The sequence below is a fragment of the Crassostrea angulata genome, chromosome 3 (genome assembly GCF_025612915.1).
Source record: "Crassostrea angulata isolate pt1a10 chromosome 3, ASM2561291v2, whole genome shotgun sequence".
Classification (NCBI taxonomy): domain Eukaryota; kingdom Metazoa; phylum Mollusca; class Bivalvia; order Ostreida; family Ostreidae; genus Magallana; species Magallana angulata.
Window position 1 is genome coordinate 48,716,478 of NC_069113.1, and position 25,556 is coordinate 48,742,033.

General features: G+C 34.0%; 1 protein-coding gene across 1 annotated transcript; it reads left to right on the forward strand.

Moving 5' to 3' along the window:
- Nucleotides 1-777: 777 nt before the first annotated feature.
- LOC128175812 (uncharacterized) lies at nt 778-25,486 on the forward strand. The gene is made up of 23 exons (XM_052841654.1): nt 778-1,039; nt 1,629-1,874; nt 2,205-2,346; nt 4,716-4,852; nt 5,526-5,688; nt 6,068-6,201; nt 6,718-6,862; nt 7,659-7,786; nt 17,889-18,015; nt 18,237-18,364; nt 18,573-18,702; nt 19,063-19,196; nt 19,424-19,580; nt 20,155-20,359; nt 20,892-21,040; nt 21,189-21,407; nt 21,849-22,078; nt 22,278-22,509; nt 22,673-22,946; nt 23,232-23,491; nt 24,143-24,380; nt 24,516-24,616; nt 24,750-25,486. Exons 2-23 carry the CDS (start codon nt 1,639-1,641, stop codon nt 25,434-25,436), a joined length of 4,356 nt encoding a protein of 1,451 aa, XP_052697614.1. The 5' UTR covers nt 778-1,039; nt 1,629-1,638; the 3' UTR covers nt 25,437-25,486.
- Nucleotides 25,487-25,556: the final 70 nt, after the last annotated feature.

Below are 25,556 nucleotides of genomic sequence, written 5' to 3' on the forward strand. Positions count from 1 at the left end.
GATTGAGAAATCTTTGTTAAAATATTTTGTTCAAGCAAACGCTCAGTGTTTCCTGAAAGAAAAAAAACTGCTACGAAATGCCAAAGAGGCGGGAAAAGATTAACTTGACATGTCATATTTTTAAAATGGGGCATTTTGATGGAAACTTTATAATTTTGTTAACTGCAAAGAGCGCTTTTAATTGTGGACAGGACAGTTTTGTAGAATATTCAATTTATGATGTCATTTAATGCCCTCATACAAACAGAATAGTTCTTTGGTCATATTTCTAAAAAAAAAATATTTCAATGTCAGTATACAGACATGTATGCACTGGGTACAATGTATTATTAGCTAAAGGAGAAAAAGTCAATAGCTTTTACAGTATGTGGCAAAAGTCCAAAACATTTCTGAGAGAGAAAGAATTCTAAGTTTAATGATAATTGCTACAATTATGCTGAATGGGAGGGAAAATGCATATTTTTTACTAGAACAGTTGAAAGATGAATTGAATTTTGCACCAGCGATCGTCACCAAACTGTAGATTATGGGAATGTAAAAACGCAAGTGCTCATACCATGTTAAAGCGCAAGCTTACATAACAATAAGATCATCACCAAGACCCCCCCCCCCCCCCCCCATTCATTTGAAAAAATCAATAAAGTTCAAGTGTAATGGGGTATTGGGTCACATCTTGGGACAAGAGAACTCCAGTCAATGCTATTGATATATCGATCGGCTCACGGTTGAACGAGTTAAAGGGAAAACCCGTTGTGATGACAGCAAGTTAATATTAGGACAAGAAGTTCCCTTGTTTTGTGTGTTGAGTCTTCAGTCTTGGTTGTAGAATATACATTGTCTGTTGACCAGTCAAGTTTAAACATGAGAGTTGTGAATTAAAATATATATATACATGTACTTGGTTCCAACTGTCAGTGGTCTGATGATCCATATTTCACACGTGTTGAACTGTGTTTGTTTGGCAGTGCCAATATCTCGATCTACAATCTAAACAGTGACCAAAATTGATAATATCATCGGAAGGTGCATGAACATGTAGGTATGTTAAATGTTGTATCGACAATTTCGTTTTGAATTAGGAATCAATGATAAAATTCTCTTGAAGCTACGTGTAGGGTTTTAAACATCGATTGTCTCTCTTCATTGATATGGAGATGGTGCAATGCTGTTTCTTAGCACCAGTACAGAGGGACTGTGCAGTTACTGACTGCCATTTATTTTTTTCAGTTAAGCTGGTACAGTTTTGACCTAAAGACCACAGTCAAAAGAGGTAGATACAATGTCATGTAAATCAGCGTGATAGCTAGGGACTTTAAATTTCACTCAATATATTAATATACTTTTCAAACATTCTTGTATACACTAAAGGTAGAATTTTCGACAGTATGGTTGCTTTCTGTATAGGGAATTTAAATGGCTAAAATTTATTGATTTAAAGGACTTTGGAAAAATGCTCTTGTATGCTCATTACATATTTGATAGTGCGTTGAAATAGCATGTTTCTTTTACAATTCTTGTATTCTAATTAATTTTTGTGCTAGAATTTAAACTTGTATTCCAAATTCTTATAGAAACAAAAGTTAAAGCTTAATGTTAAATCATTTATTTTCATACTGTTTTCATTTCAGTTTAACAATAATGGAAGCCTATATTTTGAAATGCGACTTCTCCCGTGTGACCGATGATACAAATAATGAATTTCGTGAAAGTTTGGACAGCTACCAGGAGGAGTTATCGTCCCTTGATTATGCTGGGATCTTGAAAATTCTGAAGGCATTTCAGAATAAAGTGTGTGTCCGTGGATTCCCTGGAGTTGAGTACCCTGGTCATGAGCTGGCTGAGTCGATACTTACAGCAATCCTAGAGACAATAAGGTAAGGGTATCAAGATGATACTAGTATTTGAATGTATTAATTATGAATTAATATTGAGATATTAATAGATGATTATAATACTAATAATATATTAATAATATAGTGATCATTCGCGGATCTAGAGACGGGGGATGTCGGTTCGAATCCCATACCCTCTCCTGGAAAAATCAAACTTATTAAACCACATAGTAGAATTACCTATAAAGGCCTCGGACCAATTACCCCCTCACCGACCAAACAAAATCATCCCTTAGACCCCACGTCCCGTCCGGAAGAAATTGTCTGGATCTGCACATTAATGATAAATGAAACAATTAATTGTTTCTGCAGTGAAAAAGTTGAAGAGGATGTGTTCTCGTCCAAGGATGTCGAAGAGAGACTGTTGGATTTATATGTAGAGTTGTTAAAATCTGGACCAGGTAGTAGCCATTGTGAGTTACTCCAACTCATCCCGAAACAAGTGGAGATTCAGGTACGTTACACTTTTATTTTATAGACGGTGTTGAGAAATCATACTGATCAAACAAGTGGTAACAGTCTGTACAGTAAAGTAACAGTCTGTACAGTAAAGTAACAGTCTGTACAGTAAAGTAGCAGTCTGTACAGTAAAGTAACAGTCTGTACAGCAAAGTAACAGTCTGTACAGCAAAGTTACAGTCTGTACAGTAAAGTAACAGTCTGTACAGGAAAGTAACAGTCTGTACAGCAAAGTAACAGTCTGTACAGTAAAGTAACAGTCTGTACAGTAAAGTAGCAGTCTGTACAGCAAAGTAACAGTCTGTACAGTAAAGTAGCAGTCTGTACAGCAAAGTAACAGTCTGTACAGTAAAGTAGCGGTCTGTACAGCAAAGTAACAGTCTGTACAGTAAAGTAACAGTCTGTACAGCAAAGTAACGGTCTGTACAGCAAAGTAACAGTCTGTACAGTAAAGTAGCAGTCTGTACAGCAAAGTAATAGTCTGTACAGTAAAGTAACAGTCTGTACAGCAAAGTAACAGTCTGTACAGTAAAGTAACAGTCTGTACAGCAAAGTAACAGTCTGTACAGTAAAGTAGCAGTCTGTACAGTAAAGTAACAGTCTGTACAGCAAAGTAACAGTCTGTACAGCAAAGTAACAGTCTGTACAGTAAAGTAACAGTCTGTACAGTAAAGTAACAGTCTGTACAGTAAAGTAGCAGTCTGTACAGTAAAGTAACAGTCTGTACAGCAAAGTAACAGTCTGTACAGCAAAGTAACAGTCTGTACAGTAAAGTAACAGTCTGTACAGTAAAGTAACAGTCTGTACAGCAAAGTAACAGTCTGTACAGCAAAGTAACAGTCTGTACAGCAAAGTAACATTCTGTACAGCAAAGTAACAGTCTGTACAGCAAAGTAACAGTCTGTACAGTAAAGTAGCAGCCTGTACAGTAAAGTAACAGTCTGTACAGTAAAGTAACAGTCTGTACAGCAAAGTAACAGTCTGTACAGCCAGTCTGTACAGCAAAGTAACAGTCTGTACAGTAAAGTAACAGTCTGTACAGCAAAGTAACAGTCTGTACAGCAAAGTAGCAGTCTGTACAGCAAAGTAACAGTGTGTACAGCAAAGTAGCAGTCTGTACAGCAAAGTAACAGTCTGTACAGTAAAGTAACAGTCTGTTCAGTAAAGTAACAGTCTGTACAGTAAAGGAACAGTCTGTACAGTAAAGTAACAGTCTGTACAGTAAAGTAACAGTCTGTACAGTAAAGAAACAGTCTGTACAGTAAAGTAACAATTACAAAATACATATAATTCTCTTCTTCTTTGTAATATTTCTGACCTTTCCGATATACTTCATTTTATCAAACAAAATATATATCTATAAACATGACTAGTTAAGTAATAAAATGAAATAGATGGGAAATGACATTTCTAGTATATATTTAAAATTTGTGTATATATTTAATTGGTTCATTGCCTTCCTATTTTAAATCTGTCTCCTAGGGTATATTTTCAGTGTTTAATATATTTATACATGTATAACTTTCATTAATTTAAACTATACAGTGAAATCTTCTATAGCTAAATTTGACTGTGTTAACTATTGTCCAAAGATACAGTTAGTTCACCATATCCATGATGTCAACATGAGACTGTGAAAAAAATAACACAACTGAATTGAACAAAATACCAGCTACTGTATCTAACTATCCAGGGACAATTCACAAAATACCAGTTACTGTATCTAACTATCCAGGGACAATTCACAAAATACCAGTTACTGTATCTAACTATCCAGGGACAATTCACAAAATACCAGTTACTGTATCTAACTATCCAGGGACAATTCACAAAATACCAGTTACTGTATCTAACTATCCAGGGACAATTCACAAAATACCAGCTACTGTATCTAACTATCCAGGGACAATTCACAAAATACCAGTTACTGTATCTGACTATCCAGGGACAATTCACAAAATCCCATTTACTGTATCTAACTATCCAGGGACAATTCACAAAATACCAGTTACTGTATCTAATTATAACTATCCAGGGACAATTCACAAAATACCAGTTACTGTATCTAACTATCCAGGGACAATTCACAAAATACCAGTTACTGTATCTAACTATCCAGGGACAATTCACAAAATACCAGTTACTGTATCTAACTATCCAGGGACAATTCACAAAATACCAGTTACTGTATCTAACTATAACTATCCAGGGACAATTCACAAAATACCAGTTACCGTAACTACCTATCCAGGGATAATTCACAAAATACCAGTTACTGTATCTAATTATAACTATGCAGGGACAATTCAAGTCACTGTCAAGTTTTGTTTTCTTATGACACTGTGTTTGGCAAATTGTTGACAGGATTTATATGGAGACAGATTGCAGAAGGTTATTAGTGGATTTAAAGCAATTTCCTATGTAGAGGAGAAGAATGATTCTAGATACATTAGCACGGTCAAAGAGGTTTACCCTGATCAGCTATCAACCATCGTCATCAGGTAATACTAGTACCATAGTCATCTGTAAATGTCACGTTCAGATTGTTCTCTGCTCTCATAGCAATAAGCTGTCTCTGTAAACATTTTATTAAACGCATGTGCACGTGATAAAAAGCCGCGAAATTCAATCACGTTAAAAATTAAGGTACTCTACATGTACGATAACTCCACACGTAAAAGACATGTTGAGCTAATCATTCAAAGCAAAAGATGGTTGATTTGAATATGATGTTAGGTAGTCTTTCACTGTTAAATGTACACTTATGTTTCAAAACATATTAAGTGCGATATATATCAAAACATACATGTACCTTTAAGGAAGTATGATACGTCATTGATGAAGCCATAGGGATCCATGTATTTACTTTATCGTATTACACGACTGGTTAAATGTACACTGACATATAACTAATAGTAAGTGAACATTGTTCACATTTTCAGGACTGTTAATTAAAACTTTACAACAGAACGGAACTAAAAATCTTTTTATTTTAATATCCACCTGTGCGTCTTATTTTTATTATAAGAATTTTTTTCTAAAAATACTTCACTAGCTAGTCCTTACATTCTTAAACAGAGTTTCACATGGACTAGTATAAGAGATTTGCATGACTGTCTTTACGTGACTGCTCATTCTTCATGCTGTTAATGAGACACTATTCTCTTAATTTAGGAGTGACGAGGATAGATTGAGGTCCCCTGAGGTGCACCACGCGTTAATGGACCTGTTCGTCTTCTACCTGGTCCAGCTACCCCACGTGCCTGAATCTTTACGGATCATTCTGACAGGGTCCCAAGATGAGATTAACCAGGCCTATGATAAAGAACCGTTTAAAGTGAGTTCTTTCTCAACACAGCATCAGATGTAACGTCATTGTGATTTGGGAAGATGTAAAGTTGGAATTAAATTCAATTGATAAATGTTGAAATTCTGTAGTTTACTCTACCACTAGTACCCAAACAGGTCGCAGTAATTGCTATTCATGATTACTTTGTTTAGTATTATACCCTTTTCTGCGGAAAACGAGGCTCTTTGAATATAAACAATAAGTATATATTTCGAATATGGTGTAGTTTCATCCACATTGATATTTTTAAGCATCCAATATGAATTCAAATTAAAAATGTAAAAAGATGTATTTAAACTATCTAACGAAAAGTACCAATGATATTCTGTTTTACATACCTGTTTTATGAAGAAATTTTTTTTATCAGGGTGTACAGGATGCTAGCTTCTATCGCTCACAGCTTTTACGAATTAAGAATTTCATCAAGGATCCGGCGTTCCCCCAGAGTAGGGAAATCTGTGAAAATACAGAAAGGAAGCTTCCGTATATTCTGAAAATAAAGTGAGTTTTGTACATGTACAAATTTAATCATTTAATAAGGCTTACATGTAACGATCATGTAACTTAGCTGATGGCTTACAGCGTACATGTAACGATCATGTAACTTAGATGATGGCTTACAGCGTACATGTAACGATCATGTAACTTAGATGATGGCTTACAGCGTACATGTAACGATCATGTAACTTAGATGATGGCTTACAGCGTACATGTAACGATCATGTAACTTAGATGATGGCTTACAGCGTACATGTAACGATCATGAAACTTAGATGATGGCTTACAGCGTACATGTAACGATCATGTAACTTAGATGATGGCTTACAGCGTACATGTAACGATCATGTAACTTAGATGATGGCTTACAGCGTACATGTAACGATCATGTAACTTAGATGATGGCTTACAGCGTACATGTAACGATCATGTAACTTAGATTATGGCTTACAGCGTACATGTAACGATCATGTAACGTACTTATTACTAACATATTACAACATTTGTGTATTTTTGCAGGGATGGAAAGATGATTGCTGAAGTCTACGCAGACATCTGTCAGCTTCTGAAGGAGATAAGTTTGAAGCGCCTGAAGGACCAGGACAAAGATCTACTGACCAGACTGGAGGGTTTCTACGAGGAGATCCCCAAGGAGTGTTTTAAAGTACGGAGAAATAATTTTATGAATTTGATGAGATCAAAATAAGGGTTCAATGTTCAATGCTTTTTAAAAAGTAGTTTAAGTTTACATAATTACTCGTTTTATATGATTGCACCTGTAGTGCATCATTATATAAATAGTGCCTGTTTGGGAGGGTAACAGTTGAAATTGACACCCCGAGAAAACCATTGTCAACCGACGCGAAGCGGAGGTTGACAATGGTTTTCGAGCGGTGTCATTTTCAACTGTTATCCTCCCAAACAGGCACTATTTATTTTGTTATACTGAATGTCTTTATTTTTAAGAAAATGTTACTGCTTTTATATAGGAATAACGTGAATTCTACAGCGAACCGTACGTGCATAATTTTCGCGCATGTAACATTTTTTAATGTTACCCGTTGCTAAGTGCGTTGCTAACGCTGAGGGTAATAGAAAGGATTATGAACTGCGTCTTAACCAATCAGATTTCAGTATTTAACATGAAAGTATAACAATATTTTATAACCCCCCGTTAAGTAAAAATTATTCATGAGTTCATGCTAATTCTTATTCAAAATGTTTGAAGTTTTACAAAAACATTAAGCAAACAATCATGATGCTACCGTATTTATGCACTTAGGAGAAATTGGAGAAAACCAGCTTGACAAGAAATTTTGTATAATGTTGAAAGTAAAATACCATACACTGATCAGTTTGTTCCAACATACAATTTTTCGATGCACCTGAGATAGTTCTTCTATGTATACATTTTAATTGGCGAAAAATTATACTGTATGACACCTGCTGTTTTGAAACAGAATCCCAAAATGTTTGAGACATGGGCTGCTACAGCTCAGGAGATACTGGAAAAATCTCCGCGGGAAAAGATCACAGGGAACGAGCTGGCTAACACCACAGACATGTTTACCGATAATCTAAAACCAAAGTAAGATCAGAATCTTTATCTACGAAGTGGTTACATAAATCTCGTGACTTGTTGCATTGCTCCTCAAATTCATTTAAGGTAGTACGAAACACCCCTGAAATTAATTATTTGAAATATTTTCTCAAATACACAAAATAATGACTTAATATTATGTAAAAATTAATTTCAGTCCATTATCTTAAGAAAAAAAATATAAATCATACCCATCAATTACTCAAGGCCAAATAAATTTAGGATACAACGCATTTCAAATATTTTGAAACATTCATTTGGATGGTGTTCATATGATTTTTGTGCAATTTAGCCTTATATCATTTAAAAATGCGTAACTTGTGTTCTGTTCATAGTAAAGACCTGAAATTTGAACACAACCACCACCAGTGTTTAGGTTTTATGTCAAACAAATTTCAAGGTCATATCAACAGGTCAAAGGTAAAATATGATGACGTCATCTAGGATTTTTATCAATTTATACCTCTGTCAAACATACTTAAACCTTAATTAATCTAATTGGGTTTCGAAAATTATTCAAAATAGAAGTAGTCTATCTTTACTCTTAAACGCTTGTGTAGTAAAACATAATATCGATATTCCATTTTTGATCAATTCAAGCATTACAAAATACGAAGAATTTAAATTAAACTCCCTTCCTGTGTTCTATAAGGAGGTCCTTGTGGCCTTTAACGAATGCAAAGATATTTCATTAACCAATTTTGCTAATCAAAATATCTGGTTCAATAAAAACATATGTTTTAAGGGTAAATCTATATTTTTTTCAAGTTGGACAAAAGGTGGTCTATTACTAGTAAAAGACCTCTTTAATGAGAATGGCTTCAAAACAATAAACGACATAAAAGAATGCTTGGCATCAACAAGCAATTTTTTATGTGAGTACTTTATAGTTAAAAATGCAATAAAGTTGCACCTTTCAAGAATAGATTTACAAACCATAAATTTCACGAATTCGCTCACTAAGTCACATTTCTATTTTGAAGGAAAGCTAGAAGATACTTCAAATAAAAAGTCTAAATTTTTCTACAATATTCTTATAAACAAGAAATCCCAAAAACCTATTATGGAAAATATATGGTGTAAGGAATTCCAAATAGACAAGTACTACTTTAATATAATCTACGAGAATAAGATTCGATCATTATTTGATAAATCTGTATCAGAGTTTAATTATAAATTACTTCACAACTTGTTGACCACGAATCTATCGGTTAGTAAATGGGATAAAAACATTAATGGGAACTGTAATAATTGCAATACGCCAGAAAATATAAAACATTTAATCTACGAGTGTGACTTGACAATGCCACTTTGGCGGAAAATTTCTCTGATACTAAATATTGATGTTACATGGAAATTGATTGTCATTGGTTTTATTTTTACGAGCAACAAATATACTCTTATCTTAGACAACACTTTATCATTCATTGCATGCAAAATTTACAAATATAAAATGAAACGTAGAATCTTAAACGAACATGTGTCATCTGAAGATATGCGCTGTTTTTTAAAAAATGCGCTAATGCAATTGTATCTTACTGTAAAAAAATCAAAATGTGTAAAGTTAAACTTCAGCATTCTTGAAAAAATATCAAATAGTATATGGTAAATGAAATATTATAAACTTTATTAATGTACTATTGTAATATACAAGAGGGAGACCTGTCCCTCTTCACATATATGCGGTAGGCAATTTTGGACTGTGATGCTGTTGTTAGTCCTGCCGCATTACATTTACTTTATGTTCCGATTGTATATTTATTGCTAGAAATATTTTATTGAACAGCTATGTTCCACAAATATGTTTACAATATTGATACGAATATTATATCAATTGATACTTCCCCGAATAGTACTCTTATTAAGGTCTTCCGTTTCCAACGGAAGACCTTACTATTATTCTGAAAAATTTTCAAATTTCTTATTAGGGTCTTCCGTTTCCAACGGAAGACCCTCTTGTTTTTCTTCGGTTTCTTTTTATTATTATTTTATTTTTTATTTTTTTTCTGACTCCTTCTCGGCTTTATATCTCAAAAAGTTTTCATCCGATTTCAATGAAATTTTCAGAGCTTTCGTAAAGTTACCGTGCCTCAAAGATGTTTGAGTTTCAGCATTTACGTCACTTCCGTTCAAATTTGGCGGCCATTTTTAAATTTTAAAAAAGTGATTTTGTCCGGAAGAAATCTCCGTAAACTTTAAAGATATCGCTTTGAAATTTTTACTGATGAAAGATGTACCAATTCTATAATGTACTGGGGGGTTTAAAATTGTGTTCATCAATTTTGCTCAAAACCGGAAGCAGTTCCAAATTTTGGAAATTTTTATTTTTTTGAACAAAATAAGACAATACTACAGTCTTATAGAACTTGCCATGGTGAATTCAAATCTGAAATCCGTTTGAAAATTGAACGATGCATTTCAGAGATATCGAGGTTTCAAAATTGATTTTTCCGGAAATTTTGATTCCGCGTCCTTGGTTTAAAAAATAGCGTAATGTTCAAAGTAAAATTAACTCGTACCAAAAATAATTGTTAAGTCGTACTTGAACACATTCGGATTTTTTTTGTTAAGTCGTTCTTGAAATCGGTAAGGTTTTTGTTCAGTCGTACTTAAAATCATTCGTATTTTGTTAAGTCGTACCAGGAATATTCGATTTTTTTCATCTTTTTATTTTAGTTACTCTTGTTATTGGTTTAAGAGCTCTGCTTCTTACAGGAACTTCCAGCTTTACTTCCAACATTAACGGAAGACCCACTCGTTGCTTTGCAACGAGCTTTGCTCTAGTTATTTTTTTTTTTTCTTCTAGACGCCAACTTTGATCCTTAATATCTCGCTCGTTTGTTCACCGATTGTTTTGAAATTTTCAGGACTGATAGCATGCCGCGTGATGTTGTCGTTGCATATTTTAATTGAGGAAAATCCCCATCCGGTTTTGAGTTATTCCCCTTTTAGTAAAATTTAACGACTTCTTTTGTCCAGGGGGGTTTAGCTATAACGATGACTGGCAGAGTCTCAAAGATGGGCTGGTTTGGAAGCTAATACATTGAATTTGTGCGAGATATATTTTATTTATTATTTAAATGCAAATAAAAGGGGTGGTATAGATGTTGAAACAAAGGTAAGAAAAAAATTCAAAAAAATTCGCGTATTCTCCGTGTTAGTTTTCTACCTGATAAAAATTTGTTATAACATGTATTTTAAAAGATCTTGGTCTTACCAAGACCTTTCATTCGGTATACAGAAAAAGGGGCTGGCCCCTATAATTAGGGAGTTAGATGCGTCAATAGTTTCTTGTCAATAACTTGTATAGGAATAAAAATTTCTAATGCATTATTGAAGCAAAGTTGTAAAGAAATTAATTTCAAATCCTTCCGTGGTATTCAATTTAATGTTTTCGTAATTTATAGCCAGTATTTGCAGAAACAATTGTTGTCAGTTCGGTCCATTTTTGTGGGGGTGTGCACGTTTAGGAGGTTATGAAAGGGCTTTTTGTAATGCACTAACTGATACATGCAGCGCGCAAAAATAATTCTACATAAAATTCCCAAATGTTTTTATTCATATGTACATATTCATTTCATAAAGATGAACGTCTTTGACCTTATTTTTGTTGTTTGTTTCATAACTGTGCCCCTTTCTATATTTAGATGCATTACGAGACTCAGGTAACCGATCGATAGAAGAGTCGCTAGCAGTGCATATGCTTGTAGAGCTGAGTGGACGTACACATGTTTAACGCCCCACTGTGTTACTGTAACAGAGACATTTTGAATTGTTTCAGTACTGGGAGATGTGTTAATAAAATGGTTCGAATGCATGGTAATTAAACTCAACTTTTCTACAGTACGTATACACGGCCGTCATATAAAGTACAATGTGTATTACTGACATGACAAATGTACGCCGGCAATTTAAACGAACGCGGGATTGCTCCCGATAGAACATTTCTTTTAAAGCAAAACGAAATACTGATTTCCGATGGATATAATATTATCATCGTGGAGATGATATTAAAAAGTGAACTTAATATTCGTATACGATAATATTAGCCGCTATTTTTAAGTAACGGTTATTAGGGATATTAATTATGACTTGATCCGCGTTTCACGTTTTTTACTTGCAATGCATCTACAAACGAAAATACCAAACAACCTTCGGCAGCAATTTATAAATTATTTATTACATACTAGTACACAATATTAAAGAGATAATTAAATAAATTGTGCTTTATAATTGTACTCGCTATCTTCCGTGGAAATAATGGCATGGAAAAAATGTTGTTCAATGTTCATCAAAAACGATGTAGCCTTAGCAATCGAAAATAATTAACAAACTGTATATTGATAGATTGACACATTAACAAACATTCAGACCCGCAATGTATTTTTTGCAAATTCTATAAAATGTAGACTCAATAAGTGAATTTTTCCGTTTGGGGTATTTTGAATCACATGTGTACGCTATGTGTACATGTACATATAGATTAATAGCCATATAGATAAACACTTTCAGTGTTGAATTTTTAAAAGATATTTTGTGCATGCAAAGCAATGCAATGCAAGGGCTATTAAATTCGAACAATGTACATACGGTAGGGATCGAACTCAGATACTGGTTCTGCTTGTTCTACAAACAGCGAATGAAATGCGAAGTATTAGGGTGTTATTTTTTAAACAAATAAGTATTGCTCTCTTAAAACCTTGCATTACTAAACAAAGTATTTCATCGGAAGCATTATTAGTTACCTTAGCTGCATATATGTAGCTCTCTGTCTGGAAAAATTGAGTACCATCCGAAATTTTTCATACAAGGGCTATACAGACTTGCAGCTAACATTACCTTAGAATTTGCCGCTGTTCATAAATTCATTAAAAGACGTGCAGATTCAAGTGGTTATATGTTGTTTGATATGGGATTTATGATGTCTATTTATATTATTTTAATTAAGGACAGATGAGACGTTCCTCAATTTTATATAATTTTCCTTGATATTTCATTCCTTATTTATTAACATTTAAACCTGTTAATTCCAAAAAATTTAGAGTACATAACAAGGCTCGTTTTGGAGCTAGAATATTTCGAACTTTCCTTAAAATAGCACGCAAAATGCATTTGAATGCTTATAAGTAAAGTCATACTATATATTTTAATTTGAACACTTTATACTCAAACCAAAAAAATCATATTACATAAAAATTTAATTATGAAATAACAAAGTGGAAATCTTAATTCAGATTGTGGAGATAGGAAAAAATGGAAGATACATGAAGGTCGCGTCTGACCTTAATATTATACAAGCTATTGCTTTCCAAAAAGCTTGCCTGACTACCCAAATTTATTCAATGGAAGCATGCATGTATCAATTAGGCTATCTTATAAGAAATGAAATTTAATTTTCGCTGCGGATCATAAATTATTAAACTGAACGAGCAGAGTTTAGAAGCAATTTCAATCTTTTTCTTCGATCGAGTGCATGTACCTGTATATCATTGGAAATTAAATCATTTCATTAATTTAAATCATTTTAGGAATGTACATGTATCGAATAATCTCAAACAGCCAAATTGAAAATTGAATTTGTTATATATTAGATGCAAAATCAAAGACATTTTGTTATTTCTAACCATATAGGAAAGGATATTCAAACACGTACATGTAGCATCGTTATTTGAAAGTGTGTGTGTGTGTGGGGGGGGGGGGGGTTAGGTGGGCAGCTTCATCAAATAAAAATCTTGACAAGGAATTTAAAAAATGGGGAATTTTGAAAATCCTAATCCGTAGGTGGGAGAGGGTATTTACATTTTAACTTCAATTTAATTCATTTAGAATTACTTTATTTTTTGGTTCCATTTATTACATGCTCCGACAAAAGTGAAAGATCCATGATATCTCTATTTATTATATGACCAGTTAAGAAAATAGAGTGGATAAGACCACACATCATGTGCTCTGGCCTAACTTGGACTCGCCCACTAATCGGCGAGCCAAAATTATGAATGAGACGTATTATGGCGCGAAGTCTTTCTTTACCATTCACGCAACAGCTGAGATCTCAGATAGATCCATCGGCATAGATCCATTGGGAGGGTGTCAACTAATAACTACATACTTTGGATTGAATGTTTTAGAAGAAATCTATCCAAATAACATACACACTTAATCAGTTAATTGACTAGCAATTGTTTGATGTACATTTACATTTGTACACGCGAGTGAAACCCTTTTCCAGATGAATGAAATCGCCCAATTGATCGAAAATCGGGTCACATGTACCCCACTTCGGCGAATTACTTGTACGTAGCCCCTCCAGTAAATATTCCAATTATATGAATTTATATTTGTTTTAATTAATCCAAACTGATGATTCTTTGTTAATGATGATAATCCAACACCAACTATTACTTACATTGTACTACTTAGACAATGTGTATCATCTTGTTGCGATGACACCTCCCTCTTTTTTTTTTTTGACCTTTCAAATATGGCAATCTATTTTTAAATCAGGATTACACACGTGCAAAGTGAAAAGCCCTTTTAATTGAACACTCTTGCTCATTGTTGCTTATTACATCCCATATAACGTTTTCATCAATTATGAATATAAATGTTGACACATTAAAGATGCATCGTCAGGCAATTATTAATTCAAGCTTGTGGGTGCCCCCCCCCCCCCCCACTTTTTCTCACAGCAACTAATTTTTCCGGATTAGGATATTGAAGATTTTGGGAAAGTCTTTTTTTTTTTTTTTTGCTTGTCAAGATTTTTTGGATGAGTCTGCCCCCCCCCCCCCCCCCCACTTACAAAAAGGATGCTACGTGCCTGCATAAAGATAACAACATTCAAGGGCCTTCCGTCATTTTCAAGCCATGATAAGCATGATAAAAAGGACTCTCAAAATAAGAAAATAGACGCAAAGTAAACTGCATTCACGGCATATGTTCACATGATATTCCTATTCCAATTCTATTCCTATTTTGGACTCGTCCACTATAACTACGAAAAAATTAATGAATGAGACATTCTGATTCTGGCGCGGAGTCTTGTAAATGAAATTTCCATTGATCTGAATGGATTTTTCCGTGAGGGTCGGGGTAGGTATAAAAACAAATTTAATCGTTCAAAGTTTTGAATTGTTAACAACGATATATCAGATCGAATGTTTTAGAACGATTTATAAATCCAAAATACAGTCATTTTTAATCGGTTGACGCGTGAGCATATGTATTAAGTAGGCAGGCATCCTTACACCCTATTAATTGAAGACAAATGAAATCGCGTCCAGCAGAACTCCCTGGCATTTTAGTGTATGTTATTATAAATTTATGATTTTGTTTGTTAATAACAATTCAACATCAATTATTAATTAACAATGTACACTCTAGAACGCTAATACACAATTTTGTTGCGATGACCCCCCCCCCCCCCCGGCCATTATACCTATTTTTAAATCAGGATTACACACGTGCTTGCATGTGCAGAAGACAATCTGGAACTTAACTGATAACTATATCATCTCTTTGGAAATTAATTTCTCCGTAAGCAAATACGTATAGTAACTGATACATGCAATTGTGAAAACCATAGAGGAATGCATGATATGCGCATAATAACTAACTGCTTGATACAATATTTCTTTTTTCCAACATGTTTTAAGTCAATAATAATATGAAAATATATGCTTGACTTCATATCGGATATTACTCATTTTCTTTATTTCCCTTTTCAATAAACAAAACAAACCAACAGACCAAATTGATCCAGATGAATATAATTATCAAAAATAAACCTAAAAAACAAACTACACATTCATCCTTCACCCACAATATTGCCTTTTCCATATTTGTCATCGTGGTAGATCCGTGTAACAATCTATTAAGTAGGTGCTTGCACGACATAGAACCGGCCCTTGCTGACCACGTTTTCATTAACACAGTCATATAAAGGAAAAAAAAAATTAGATTTTTTCTTGGATTTATTTTGATGTAAATAAAAAAGAGAAGAAATTAGTTCTATAATATATATGCGATGTAAATCTTTTTTCCATGCAATATTTCGTATAAAACAACGAAGAGTAGTATCTTGAAACTTTATTCAAAATTTTATTAGACCTTTAAATTGTAAAATGCTAACATTGAAATTTGTGCCCGATTTCTTTTTTTTTAAGGTAAAACTTTATTGATTAAAAAAAACTGATTCTTTGAGACAAAATAAATTGACATAATCAGTTTGACATTCTTTAAGTGCAGTTCTGTAGCTCTTAGTCTGAAAAAGAATCGGATGGACGACCTAGGACCCAGATCGTCCATCCAAATTTCTTGAATGTTGCCATTTCTTTCGTACGCGGACACATGTTGGCCGAATACTCACCGAGACTAAATGGTTCGTATTTTAAGTTTTAACTGCGTTTAAAGGTAATATTGGAATTCCGATAATTTTGAAAATGATTGATTAAATAAAAATGGTTAAAATTACCGTTAAATTACCGGCATCGGTCTTCCCCATGCACGAATCTAGAAGAGTAGGGTGAGGGTTCCAGACCCCACCCCAACCCCCGCAAAATATTTCTTTCCATTACATGTACAATATAAAATTACAAAAATATGCCTCGGACATCCCCAGGCAAACTCAAATAACCGTCAGACACTCAACCCCCACCCCAGGAAAATTTTTCTTATCCGCGCATGCCCCCTCCCCCCACCCCCCTCAAAAAACAAAATTATTCTTCAGAACCCCCTGTAAAATTTCCAGGATCTCCGCATACATTCTAAAAGATTCATTGGCCCTTGCTTTCGATAAAAAATGCGAGTAAAATGTTTGGTCTTTTTACGTTCATACCGGGCATACCCACTGTGTGATTATAATCGTTGTCCATATTCTGTGTATATTGAGTCAATTATGATGATTAGATAAGTTTCTCAAAATAAAATGCACATGCAAAAAAACGAATCAAACTTCAGACAACTTTTAAAGATCTGTATTTGCTTACATACATGTACTTTGTTTCTTTTACACAGTGTTTATACATCTAATATTGCACCATGGTCAGGTATCAATTTTTGTATTACGTCACAAGTATGACGCAGCTACGACGGAAGACCTAATCGTTGCTTGCAACGAGCTCGTCTCTAGTTTTACTTTACTATTACTTGTATCAAAATGTGTTATTTCATGTTTACGTCTAATAACGCTTTAAAAAAATACAATTATACATATTGAAGAAAAGAAATACCTTGTACAATATATTCTAATGCTCTACAAATCTATATACAATATTGTTATTCCATATCTAAGTCTATTTACGCTTAAAAAATACATTTATAAATACTGATTCATTTATATCGCTGATTAGCATTACAGATCCAGGGGGCCCCTGGCACCCCAGGTGATGTATATATAGAGAGCCTCTGCGGAGGTATTATCTCGAATCAAATGTACTGTGTCTAATAAATCATAAAAAAAAAAAAAAAAAAAAAAAAAAAAAAAAAAAAAAAACCTTAATTAATCTAAAACCAATGGTTAAATTTTCTTTATTTTGATATATTTTAATTAAAGGGTCATGGCAATCAAACTGTTAAATTTTATTCAAATTTGAATTATACATTTTCTTTTTAGATACCGTTAAGTGCTGCAAATTTTCGTCTTAGTTTTACATTATATCGCATGAAAAATTATCTTATTATAAGCTACCAGTTAGAATTTATTTCAGTATCTTTAACTAACAAGAAGGTATTCTGTTTAATTAGCAGCACAAATATTTGTAATATCTTGAAAAATAACTTAATGGCATAGAAAATTATAACAATGACTATTTCGTTTTTCACTCCACTGAAAGGAGGTTCCAATGGTAGGTTTGGGGCAATGTGGGCAAAAATTGTGAGGTCGGATTTTTTTCAAATTTTACGTATTGTAAGATTTTATTCTAAAGAAAAAAATACAAAAATTTCAGAAAAATTGAATGATAAGAAAAATTTTGCTTATCTGTTTTGTACTACCTTAAATTATCTAGCCTTATGAACGTTGACAAAAGGTTTTATGAAAATTATTTTGATGTTAGAATTAGAGTGATAAAATGGACTCAATTGATTACAGCGCCGCTTTGGGAAAGATTTGGTTGTCTGTTATCATTGGATTTTGTGGATGGGTTCATGAAAAAGGGATAAGAGCCGCAGAAGGAACTCTTAGCACAAACGAGTGGAAAGGCAGCTGGAAATGGAAAGTAAGAAACCAAAAACATAATGCACAAAAAACAGAAAACGCAGGCATTTTGTATTTTTACTGTTTTGTTAGCCTAGATTTATAATGAAATAATTATACATGTTATTCATTTTGATCTCTGCAAAATTAAATCATTGTAACGGTTTAATCGAAATCAAGTTTTCACTTGAAATGTCAATATTGACTTCAATAAAGACGACGGGTTTCTCTCTTCTTTCGCAGGAAAATGTCTCAAAAGCAAAAGAAATGATAGTATCCCTTACACATGCTGACTTTTCGTCTGTTGAAAATGCAGAAGAGTTTTCCTCACGCGCTGAAACATTCCTGGAAAAGCTTATAGACCAATTAATGTAATAAGGGGGTTTCTAGATTCTATATATCCAAGTGAATTTGAGTGTAATAATCATTAACTAATAATTTACTGCATATTTTCTAATCCTTATCTTTTTGATTGGGATGTGGTATGACTGAAACTGAATTTTATGCAAAGTAGCAAGATATTTATTATAATATAAGATAACAAATATATTCATACTCTAAGTATAATTTTGTTTTCAGAATTGTAAAAGTGTACAAGAATGTCGAGGTGGAAGTAGCGGAGCTAGCAATGGTTACCATGGAAGCATTTGGTAAAGGAATGGCGGTAGATAAACTTTGTAAAGCAGCTAGTGAAAAGACCTCGCTGCAGGTGTGTTGAAATGAATTAATTTCTGGTTACCCTATCTCACACGTTTAAATTAATTGTGATATATTGTATTACTTAAAATAAGTAAAGCAAATTATAATTAATTTCAAGAAAAACAGTCCTTACTTTAAGAAATAATATTGTTTCGTGCCTGTTATGTGCATGTTTCCTGGACATTTTGGTATTTTTCTATGGCCAGTATTGCAATGTTATTTGGACAAATAATTTTAGCAGATGAATTGATAAACTAGTACAATAAGATCATTATCTTGTTTATAGACTTTTACCAGTCAGAATTATTTTCTAAAATTAAGTTATTTGAATAACTTCCCCTTTTTTGACTGATGACATGCACATTTTTAGAATAACAAACACCTGATAAAGGGTTATCTGGAACGATTCCTTTGCTTGCTGAAGAATGAAGACTTTGATTGGGATGCAGGGTGGATAGAAGGTGCTGGAATCGAGTTCTTCGATAATCTCATCGAGTCATCTAGGTAGATGCGAATTCTTTAACTATAAACAGTTTCAGTCAATCTTCCTTCTCTTTATTCCGTCTTGTTGCTTCAACCATAGACTGAATTATGATATTGATGTTTTCAAATAAAAATGCCATCTTTATAAATCATATAAATTGAGACCAAACCAGTATATAAAAGCTCGAAATTCACGAGAATTGTCCCATTGTGTGCTTGGTACTACCTGTAAGACACCTTCATTCTAGCGGTGATGAGGTGCGCGACTTGGAAATGGACGAGATGTTTATAAAGGTGTTCCTATTCTGTATGTCTGAGGACAGAGAATACATCAGTCTTCAGACAGGGAGCCTCAACATCTTTGGTTTGGTAGTCGTGACTGGGCTCCCACAGTACATCCAGCTGGTAAGGAGAGGCAACTCTTATCATTGAGACTTTTAGAAACACTTGCTAACTCAACAGTTACGTATACCATCAAGCAAGCTCCTAGAACAAATATTGTACATATACTTAGAGTGAATATAAAATCTAAATTTTCATTATACAGCCAGCTGCAGGTATCTAATATTATGCTTAAATTTACATATATATATATATGTTAATGTGTGTAACAATTATATCACTCATTGTTTCAAATACGCCTAATACTGAGGAATCATTAAATTTCGTGGGGGCCAATTAACACGAATTACTTAAATTTAACAGGTTCGCGGGGACGTAATTTCGTGTATTCTTTTATATCTACAAAAGCAAATATGTTTTATTACTTACTTTTAACTAATTACTTCGTGGAGGATGTTGATTTGTTGATGAGAGGTGCCACAATTCCACGAAAATTGAGCCACCACGAAATCTAAGGATTCCACTGTAATGAGTACTGTGAATTAACATTTTAAATGAGATTCATTGACTTGATTCCATACTGCCACTTCGGAAGATCTAAACAAATAAGACCTTTTAAAATATTTCTATTACACAGCACACCGGAAAGACAACTATAGGACGACTGAAGCCGTTGTTTCCTCACATCCAGCGTTTGATGGATTGTGACGACGATACGATGAAGACTGTCATGAGGAACACCACACGGATCCTTGGGGAGGAGGTGTCCCAGTTAATGGACACCCAGGGCATGGAGAACCTCATTAATCTGTATATCAAGGAGAGGGACCTTGCCACACTTGGTAAGTGTTATCAGCATCTGTATCACAGAGCAGGTTCTTGCAGTGTTGGTGGCCTTATCCAATTACACCAGTCTAGAAATGCTGCTAGATTTGAGTCATATCGATTCATCACCAACGGAAAAGAATCCATTGCCTTGTATAGCGAACTTTATTGCAGATTATGTAAAATTTATTTCTGTCTTCTCATATGTTCTTTACCAAAAAAGAAATGTTAAGGAACTGTAGGTAATTGGATAATCATTTAACAGGAGACTTTTTAGTTTCTATTTATTTTGTTGGTCTCATTTGACAGTTTTGTTGTGTTGTCTTTAAGAATTACCATCAAGCTTTTTAGATATTCCTAACACCAACATTTTTCTCTCAGTCTTGATATAAAAAGAATTAAATTGAAATAAAATAATAATCAATTGGGGCTTAGAACTGCGGAAGTCTTATTTTTCAATTGTTGTAATAAAGGGACATAACATCTGACAAAAGCCTTGTGATATTGATGTCCTTCGTTCATCCTAAATTTCCCAGTATTTTGTTTCAGATGCTATATCTTCTGCGTACGAGGGTCACTCTGAAGCACTAGCTTCCCAGTTTCTGCCTTTGATTAAAGCTTGTACACAGAAAACTCAAACCAATGAAATAGTGATGCAGACAATGTTCCTGAAGAAAGTCGCAGAAAAACAACCAGAGGTAGCATGCACTTACTTCTTAAATAGAATTTTTGGACAACGTCAGATCAATCCATTAAGCAAAGCTATCATAAAAGTGAAACGTTATTGATATCACTGACGACGAGTGTTGATTTTCGGGATATATATGTTAAATGCATTTATTTTAGTTATTCACAAAAGAAGCTCTAGAAGTCATATTTAAACACCACTTCATGGACAAAAATGCCAATCCTCAAGTTCTTCTGGTACTGGATGCTGTCTCCCAATCACATGCTGAAAATCTGGAACCTTATACCGAGAGTCACTTAATGAAGACAGAGCTAATGGTGGAGCAAATGGCTCGTCATCAGTTTGTCATTTTGGTCAAGATCGCAGCCAAATGCCAGGTAACTGTGATATCATGGATAAGGAATCAAGAGGAAATTATTTCCAACTTTAGGATGTAAATTTCCATTAATTATTAAACTGTTAAAAAGACAAGATAAAAATTTAAAATCCATTTAACCATAACGTTTATAAAAAGAAAGTATGTACTGTGGAATCATTTAAATTCGTGGGGGCCAATTTTCGTGGATTGTAAGTTTTTTACTCATTCGTGGGGATATAATTTCACGGATGCGTCGGTTTTCAGTTTCAGGAACAAAGATTAATCTTTCTAAACTTGTTTTCGTGGAGGATGTAAATTCATGGGAAAAGGCTTCCCACGAATACCAGGAAAATTGAGCCACCACGAATTCTAATGATTCCACAGTATTTAGTTTAAGACAAAAAAAATCAAAATTGAAATTTACGTATTCAGTTTTAATAAAAAATACTGTTTTTTTTAGGATAAACAAAGTTTAGTATATTCCTATCTGATGAAGCGTCTAAAGGAATCAAAGGTTGAGTTGGTCCATATCGGAAGTATATTTGCACTTCGAGAAATGCATTCAGTCTTTGGGGGAGAAATGTTTTCTGAAAAAGACAGGAAGTACCTAGAACAGTTGAAGACCAAAGGAGCAACCAATACACTGAGAGACGAGGTGGAAAATCTAATCAATGAGTTAGAGGGCAGGAGGTATGTCCTTTTATTATGTATCTAAAACTTTGAAAACTTCTAGAAATTTTGTACTGGTCTCACTGTTCAAACATCTATATGGTGTTTTGATAATTTTTCAATTTGAAGGTTAAAAAGAGAATCTTAATTCTTAGTAGTATTCTTTATCAACGGACTTAACTTTCAATATAATCATGTCATTAAATTCATTTTGTTTTAGCTTAGCAAATGTATCCAAAGACGTCGAGGAGCACTCTGATCAAATTGAAAAACTAGAGATTGGAGTGGCGGGTACAAAGGTTGTGCTTAAAAGGGTTCATAGAGATGTCAAAAAACAGGGAAAGGATTTAGAGGGGGTTAAAGAGGGACTGGATGATGTCAACACACGGGTTGATAATGTGGAGGTGGATGTGGAGGAAACCAAGGAAAGAGTGGAAGAAGTGGATAAAAAGGTTGTTAAAACTTCACTAAATTAAGATATGTAAAACAATATAAAACGATATATAGATATCACAATCCGCTCGTTTAATGAAACTTCAGTTTCTATTATGAAGTAGAAAAGAATGTATTATATATGATTTTAAAATGTAATTTACACATTCAAATTTTTTTCAGACAATGAGTAATGCTCCAACTTGGTCTCGTGATGTCACAAAACTACTGAACCCGGAATCTGAACATGATTGGCGGCTTTTGGCTAGTCGCCTTGGTTACAGTCCTGATGACATTAGAGGGTGGGCCACCCAATCAGATCCCTGCATGGCTCTTCTGAGTGAATGGTACGCAACACACAAAACCATTGAGGCATCAAGAGGAGTGTTGACAATTTTGCAGGAAATGAATCGATTGGATGCTGCCATTATTGTTGAGAATGCAATGAAAGCAGCAGGTAGATAAATTGTTGGTTCAGCATCATTAGTATGATTCTCAAACAAAATATTTAAACAATTTTAGTTAGCCAGTTGGAAATTAGAATTAATTTAAATATATTAAGTAAGATTGCGAGCTATATATTACACGATTATACAAACGGTGAAATCAGTATTAAATGTTTGCACAAATGATATACTTTAATTTCTGTTGGTTCTTGCAAGTGTTTCAGATAATCAGTCAGATAAATTAAGTTTAGAAGCATGTATACCATTAATGCAGTTTTGGTTGATTGTATTTGCAGAAGGAGTTGTGGCTGATGAACCAGTGGACTACCCAGAACCTCCTGAAATCTTCCTTAGTTACCAGTGGGGTCACCAGAACGAGGTCAAGCTGATCTGCCGTCACCTGGAGATGGCGGGGTATAAATGCTGGATGGATATTGGTCAGATGGGGGGCGGGGACAAGTTATTCGAGAAGATTGACTCAGGGATAAGGGCAGCTAAAATTGTGATATCATGTGTCACAGAAAAATATGCTAAATCGCCAAACTGTAACCGGGAGGTACGTACATCAATGTTCATCGTCTTTTAGCTCACCTGAGCCTTAGGCCAGACTAATATTTGAAGCTTAACTGGATTTAGGTTAAAAGAAAAACCACGTCCTCTTACAAGAAAAAATAATTTGATTTATTGAATCCTATTTGTACCTTTGAAAAAAAAATTGCTAAAAATTGACAAGAAAGGCTAAATCTTGTGTGGAAACTATCACTTGTAGTGTTGATTAAAGTCAATTAAAATCATGATACATGATAAGGCCACCATTTGGAATTGACTTTTTACAGAGGACTAAAAAATGAAGAAAAAAACATTGAAAACCATCGAGACTTGTACTTTTAAGTCACCACATTATAAAATGGCGATTTACATTTCTTTTTAATTTTTTTTAATTATTTAAATCAATATCTTAGCTTAGTGGTTTAGATTCTGGCTAGTTAGTCTTTCTGACGCTCTTGTTTGTTTTAACTGAATTAAATTCTTTAAAAAAGATTTTTTTAAAATCCAAAATTGCATTTTATCGCCTGTTTGACTTATATACTATTTATGTATCATATTATCTATAATATACAAGTAACCATTTCAGAGTGTAGTGAGTCACCTTAAAAACCACAAAGAATAAATCCTGATCACAAAAGTAAATAAATATTCATTCCAGGTCAATTTGTCTGTAAATCTTGGTAAGCCAATGATCCCTTTGTTGATGGAAAAGATGGCTTGGCCTCCTGCAGGTTCAATGGGGCCTATTTTCAGCGAGTACCTGTTTATTCGCTTCTTTCAACGACCAGGAGAGGAAACCAATGACGACCGAATCTGGCCAGCTGCTAAGTTTACTGAACTGCTAATGCAAATGAATTGCTTAAAAATTATGCCAGATGAAGGGAATATTGCACCAAGTAATAAAGCTTTATTTTCTTAGAAAACACAGTGTTTATAAATATATCTGTATTCTGAAATCAAATCCTTTTAATGTAAAAAATGTAAATTTGGTTTTGAGCAGATATCATGGTTAACTTTTTTTTCATGAACAGGGTATAAGAATTGGTGGATGCCTGTTGTTGAAGAGATCGTCATTCCTAAAAGAAATGAGAAAAAGGGAGAGAATAAAGCAGCTTCATCTGGCCAACAAAACGTAACTGTAGATTTGAACTTTTTCCACAAAATCCAGCAAATTTACACCTATTGCTATAATATGAGAAAAGTATCTTCTTTTTGATCGCCCAAAAGATGTCATTTTTATGACAGTTCATTACGTTGTTTTTCAGACAGAGTCACAGGTTGTTTCCCCTGACGTGTTTATATCCTACCAGTGGGGCAAACAAAAGGAAATTATTGCATTGTTCCAGAGGCTGACCAGTTTGGGCTTCACCTGTTGGTTGGACATCCGCCAGATGGGAGGAGGAGATTCCCTGTATGACAAGATTGACCGAGGGGTCAGAGGTTGCAAGGTCATGCTGTCGTCAGTGACAACCAAGTATGCTCTGTCTGCCAACTGTAGGAGAGAGGTCAGTCTGGCCGATGCTTTAAAGAAGCCCATCATCCCCTTATTGATGGAGAAAATAGACTGGCCCCCAACTGGACCAATGAGCATGGTTCTTACGCAGTTACTTTACGTTAATTTTTCAAAGGACGAATCTATTCAGTTATCATGGGAAGGAAAGTATTTTGATGAACTATTGTCAAAAATTAAGCAACAAGTTCCTACAGATAAAATTGAAGAAATCCAAACAAATAGTAATCAGCCAGAAAAGAACACAAAAGACGAAAAGACTGTAACAAACAGGAATGATCAAAAGCAGAAAACACAGGAAACTGAAAAGCCCAGAGATCCAAAGCAGGAGCAACCTCGAGTGAATGAGAGCTCCACCAAACACACATCTAATCCTGTACAGAATGAAGACCAACCAAGTCAAAAAGACAAAAAGAAGTCGTCAACTTGTTCTATTTTGTAATGCTCTACTAATAGTTTAAAGAGATAACTCAAACAGGGTAGCAAATGATATTGAATTAGTTTTTTTTTTACAATTATTAATTTAATTTTATTCTAATAGTTTAAAGAAATAACTCAAACA